Genomic DNA, 5,933 nt, shown 5'->3' on the forward strand with positions numbered 1-5,933 from the left:
TTTCCCAGACCCGGCTGAATGGACACGCTGTGTCTGGAAGGGCGAGGCAAGAGCAGGAAGAGGGCCAGGTGCAGCCCCAACTCCTTGAGACCTCAGCGTGCTTCCCGAGAAGGCGCCTCTGAGCCTCTGCCCCCTGAGCCCCGGAGCCCGGGTGAGCGCCAGCCAGGCACTTTGCGACCTGACTCCAAAGCTGGGCTCAGGTCCCCTGGACCCTCTGGAAACATCTGCGTAGGTGTCCTAGGCCTGCCTTGCGCAGCTTTGTAGGTGGAAGTTCTAGACCAAGTTGCCACCCGCCCGGAGTCATCCGGGCCTGGGGCCCACAGCAGCCCTCGGCAGTCGGTAATGTGGCTCTTTCACTGTGGGCTCAAGGTCTCCTGCTCCGGGCAGGGCAGACTGGTGCCCATAGTCTGTTAGGACAGAGGTGGGTATTTGCCAGGAAAGTCCTCAAAGCCAGAAGACAAGAGTTCAAGGGGTGGGGCTGAGGGTGGAGTGGTGGTTGAGGTGCTGGACTTCCATACAGCTGATCACAGTTCGAGTCCTGGACCTGGTGGATTGAAAATCATGCTGGATACACGTGCATGTGTGCCCCATAGTCTGATGGGATGCAGACATGAAGGGAAAAGGACGGCGTGACCACGTCCCAAAGTCTGGTGGGCTCCTATGAACAAGTGACCAGTGACGTTGCTGGGGCAACAGGACAGTGCCTGGCCCGCGGGAAGCTCTGAGTTGTGGCAGATGTCAGCAGAAAGAACTGGGCAGCCCCGCTCAGGAGTCCTCTGCCCAAAGTAACTCCAGTTTTAAACTACAAGAGACAAGGATGCCTGGGGCCAGCACGTGGTGTGGTTAAGGGCGCTGAACTCCCACACGGTCGACTGCAGTCTGGCTGAACTCCCACATGGTCGACTGCACCTAGACCTGGTGGCTTGCTTTCTCACTTTCCTTCTCTCTCTCCATCTCTCTCTCTTACTCTGTCCCTCTCTAGTCAAATTAAAATAAGTAAAGGTAAACAAATTAATTTTAAAGAGAGAATGATCCCAACAGTGCCTGAGTTTACAGAGTCCTATATTCCTTTCTGATGTCTTTCAAAAAATAATCACTCTACAGAAGATTGGGGGTGGGGAGCAGTTATTATTTATTTATTTATTTATTTATTTATTTTGAGAGGTTTTTGCTATAGGGCACGTCACAATCCCTTCTCCTCTGTTCTCCTCTCGGGATCTTGGGCATGCACGCACATGCGCCTGGCGTGAGTTTTAAGCCACTGGGTCCAGGACGTGAACTGCAGTCGGCTACATGGGAGTCCAGCGACATAGCCATTACACTAACTGCTGGTCCCGGGAGCAGTTTTTTCACCAGAAATAGAAAGAACTGACTTAGTGGTTAAGAAGATCTTCCCAAACCTCCAGGTGTCAAGATTCTCATATACATTTTTTTTTAGAGTTTTTTTCGCTATAGGGCGCATGCTCTCGCCAGACAGACAGAGACATAGAGACAGAAAGCAAGAAATCATCCCCCGGGGGGATGGCCATGCCGCAATCCCTTCTCCTCCATTCTCCTCTCGGGATCTCGGGCACGCATGCACACGTGCCTGGCGTGAGTTCTAAGCCATCGGGTCCAGGACTCGAACCACAGTCGACTACATGGGAGTCCAGTGACATAGCCATTATGCCAACCGCTGGTTCCCAAGATTCTCATATTAACAAGGAAACCGAGACTCACACTTAGGGAATTGTCTATGTAACCTCACAGCACCCAGAGGTGGCAGAGTCAGGCACCAGACAGCCTGGCCTCAGCACTGGCTGCCAACCCTGCAACGGCCCAGCCCCTTCCTCACGGCCCCCATTACCTCCCGGTTCCTCAAGCTGTAAATGAGGGGGTTGAGCATAGGAGTAAGAACCGTGTAGAACACAGAGACCACCTTGTCATGGCTCGGGGCCCGGTACCGCTTAGGCCTCAGGTAGATGAACATGGCTGCACCGTAGAAGAGGGAGACCGCTGCCAGGTGGGAGGAGCAGGTGGCCAGAGCCTTCTTCCGAGCCCGAGCAGAGTGCATGCGGAGCACAGCCCCCAGGATGCGTGCATAGGAGGCCACGACAATGGAGAAGGGGAGGAGAAGCATGAAGACACAGCAAGCAAAGAGCAGGGTATCAAAGAGGGACGTGTCTGCACAGGCCAGCTTCAGTAGAGCTGGCACCTCGCAGAAGAAGTGGTCCACCTCCCTCGAGCCGCAGTAGGGGAAGGTCATTACCACCACCATCTGAATCAGCCCGTCGGTTATCCCGAAGGCCCAGGAGCTCCCAGCGATCTGGAGACAGACCCTCCGACTCATCAGGATGGGGTAGTGAAGGGGGTGGCTGATGGCCACGTAGCGGTCGTAAGCCATGAGTCCAAGCAAGAGCCCCTCAGATCCCACGAGAGAAACGAAGAAGCCGATCTGGATGCCACAACCCACAAAGGAGATGGACTTCCTGCCGGACAGGAAGTTGACCGCCATCTTCGGCACGATGTCACAGACCAGGATGAGGTCCATGAGGGAGAGCTGACTGAGGAAGAAGTACATGGGTGTGTGCAGCTGGGGGGCCACGTAGATGAGGAAGATGAGGAGGACGTTCCCACACAGGGCCACTGTGAAGACCACCATCACCGCGGAGAAGAGCACGAGGTCGGCTGGACTGTAGGAGAAGATGCCCAGGAGGACAAAGCCGCCTTCGGATGACTGGTTCAGCCACATCTCCATGGCCCAGTCATTCCTGGTCACCTGAGAACATGCACAAGAACTGGACTGAGCAACATCTCCTTGCTGAGTTCATCTGCAGCTTCTGTCCATTGTCCCCTTTGTCACTTGACGTCAACACCCATGCAAGGAGACACTCCCTCCTGTCCTGAGACACAGCAGAGGGCCCTCCTAGCTCACAGAGGTGGAACTGTGTCCTTTTGGTCTGTGTCCTTACCGAGGCGAGACAGTGACCTCTGCAGTGGGACTGGTGGGCAGCCCATTCCGCAGGCGGTCTCAGTCTCACCGTGCAGCACCAAGTCTCCATCTGCTTCATGTGGATTGGAAAACTGTGTTTGACAGGTCTGGACTGTTCTGTCCCCAAGAGGTAACTTACACATGCGGAGATGGAGGGGAGGTGTGCTGTCTTGGTCTGACCTCCTCTGTGCTCTGAGGGGAAGGAGACGTTGTTAGGGCCCCATGTGAGAGAGAAAGGGTTGGGCTGGGGCTGGTGGAGGAGTCTGACCCGGTAGGGCCCCAGGATCTGTTTTGAGCCTTTGACCTTTGAGCACAACCTTGGTCAACTCAGCAAGTTGGCAAGGCTGCTGCTATATGCTCGCCCCCCTACCCCCCACCTATGAGCATAGCTTGGGTCGACTCAGCATGTTGGCAAGACTGCTTGCTGTATGCTCCAGAGACTGTGGTAGCCTTGCTGGGAAGCGACCCCCCTCTGACTCCCTGATATACTACTATAAAAGAATTACATAGCTGTCTCATACATCTTGAGTAATGTGATAAGATTTCCCAAAAGTCCCCCGACCACTCCCTTTGCCTGACCACCTACTGTTAATTACAATGTTTCATCCCTGCGGTCACAATAGAGGGTGTGCTGAAGTTCCATCTAGGCAGAAATAATCTTCTTGACCTTTGGAAGGCCCTTCAAGATACATTTAACATAAGCTTAAAAATAATCTTTTCTTTACATAAAATAGGATTAGGCCAAAACTGGTCCAGGACACCCCTGCCCTCACCAAGTGAAATAGATAAATGTATTAGGAGTCTTTAAATTACGTTTTAGATCCCTATAAAACTATATAAGTATCATTCTTTATTGAGATCCATAAGAACTAATACCTATACTTGAGATTTTCTTTTTAGCATCATACTCAGTAATCACAAGATGGCTGCCACTGAGCATCGGCTGATAATTAACTCTGCTTGCTGGAGGCTATTTCCCGAAACAGCATTCCATGAAGTTTCTGAAGACCTGCCTACATCAAACAAACAATTGCTGAACTGTAATAGACCCGCCCTTAATCCAACCCTGAATGGAATCTATGTTCCCTATTGTTAAAACTTTATAAACTGATAATTAGAACACGTAGTCCCTCACCCATTTACTTGCATGTATCACATTTTCAATAAAAAGGCATGATAATTCCTAGCAGTTGTCACTCTTCAGAGAGCGATCTCAGGGAGTGTCCGATTGAGGATGTGCATGAAAATGGCACCGAGGCCTCAGTCTTTCCTTCCTGCACTGCCTCCAACGAGATAACCCACCCCTGCTGAGGCTGGACCCTGACAGACTGGGTGGTCCTGTCAGTCACTCGGGGGTGACAGGAAAGTCCAGGGCTGATGGGAGGAACAATGGGTGGTCCTAAACCTCTTAGTCACAGTGAGGTCTTAAGTTTTGCTGAGGCTTCAAACTTAATCCCAGGGTCAAGGCCTGGCTACCTGTGACTGGCGGCCAGTGTAACACCTGCATACTCAGTTATTTTTTAGTAGAAATCAGCAAACCTTCTTTTTTTTAAGTTTTTTTTTTTTTTCACTATAGGGCACGTGCACTCAAGAGACTGAGAAAGAAAGACTGAGAGAGGGAAAGTGAGAAATCATTCCCTGGGGGGATGGCCACACCACAATCCCTTTCCTCCATTCTCCACCTGGGATGGGATTTTGGACATGCACCACACATGTGCCTGGCATGTTTTTCAAGCTGCTGGGTCTGGACCTCAAACTGTGGCTGGCCATGTGGGAGTTTGGTGCCTTAACTACTACACTACCTGCTGATGCCTCAACAAACCTTCTTTATAAAACTCTTCTAACTGACTTTTTGAGCCAGTTACTCACTGTTTATTTAGAGAGAAATTCTTGCTGTAGGGCACATGTACTCGCAGGAGAGACAGAGATAGACAAAGAGACAGAATGAAAAATCACCTCCTAGGGGGCTTAGCCATGCTGCGATCCCTTCTCCATTCTCCTCTCAGGATTCTGGGCACACACACACACGTTCCAAGCTGCTGGGTGCAGGACTTGAGCCGCAGTCAGCCATGTGGGAGTCCAACGAGGTGACCATTACACCGTCTGCTGATCCCTTACTCGCTGTCTTTTTTTTTGGGGGGGGGGGAGGTTTTTTGTTAGTGCTCACCAGAGAGACAGAAAGTGAAAAATCACCCCTCAGCAGGGATGGCCACACTGCAGTCCTTTCTCCTCCAGTCTCCTTTTGGGATCTTGGGCATGCACATGCGCCTGGCTTGAGTTTAAGCCACCAGGTCCGCGACTCAAACTGCGGTCGACTACATGGGAATCCAGCGATCTAGCCATTATGCCAACTGCTGGTCCCGCTTACTCACTCTCTTATCCAAGTTCCAATAAATTTATTTGGAGTCTATCAATGAAGAGGGCTTTCCCTTGACCTTTTTTTTTTTTGAGAGATTTTCACTGTAGGGCGCGTGCGCTCGCCAGACAGACAGAGAGAGACAGAGAGACAGAAAGTGAGAAATCACCCCCCGGGGGGATGGTCACACCACAATCCCTTCTCCTCCATTCTCCTCTCGGGATCTTGGGCACGCACGCACACGCGCCCGGCGTGAGTTTAAGCCACTGGGTCCAGGATGCGAACCGTGGTCGATTATGTGGGAGTCCAGCGACATAGCCATTACACTAACTGCTGGTCCCAAACATTTGTTTTAAATCCCTTATTATAGAAGAAAACTGGAGACATGACCTGATTTTCAAGAAAGCCCAGACAAAAGATAAGATCAGGTCAGGCTGTGTCGGAGTGGTTAGGGCAGCTGAGTCCCACACGGCGGACCACACTGTTCAAGTCCCAGACTCAGTGGCTTGAAAACATACCATGCACACGCATGCCCAGCTCTCCAGAAGGAAGGAGGGTGAAGGAGAAGGGGCTGTGGTGTCCTCTGTCCCTGTGGTGCTTTCTCGC

At 51.7% G+C, this 5,933-nt stretch overlaps 1 protein-coding gene across 1 annotated transcript; it reads right to left on the bottom strand.

Moving 5' to 3' along the window:
• Positions 1-1,863: 1,863 nt before the first annotated feature.
• On the bottom strand, positions 1,864-2,764 carry LOC102477857 (olfactory receptor 56). The gene is given in 2 exon segments (XM_006147485.2): positions 1,864-2,071; positions 2,074-2,764. Coding segments are annotated over 2 exon segments (789 nt in total). The 5' UTR covers positions 2,738-2,764; the 3' UTR covers positions 1,864-1,946.
• Positions 2,765-5,933: the final 3,169 nt, after the last annotated feature.

The sequence above is a fragment of the Tupaia chinensis genome, unplaced genomic scaffold, assembly GCF_000334495.1.
Source record: "Tupaia chinensis unplaced genomic scaffold, TupChi_1.0 Scaffold000214_1, whole genome shotgun sequence".
Taxonomy (NCBI): domain Eukaryota; kingdom Metazoa; phylum Chordata; class Mammalia; order Scandentia; family Tupaiidae; genus Tupaia; species Tupaia belangeri.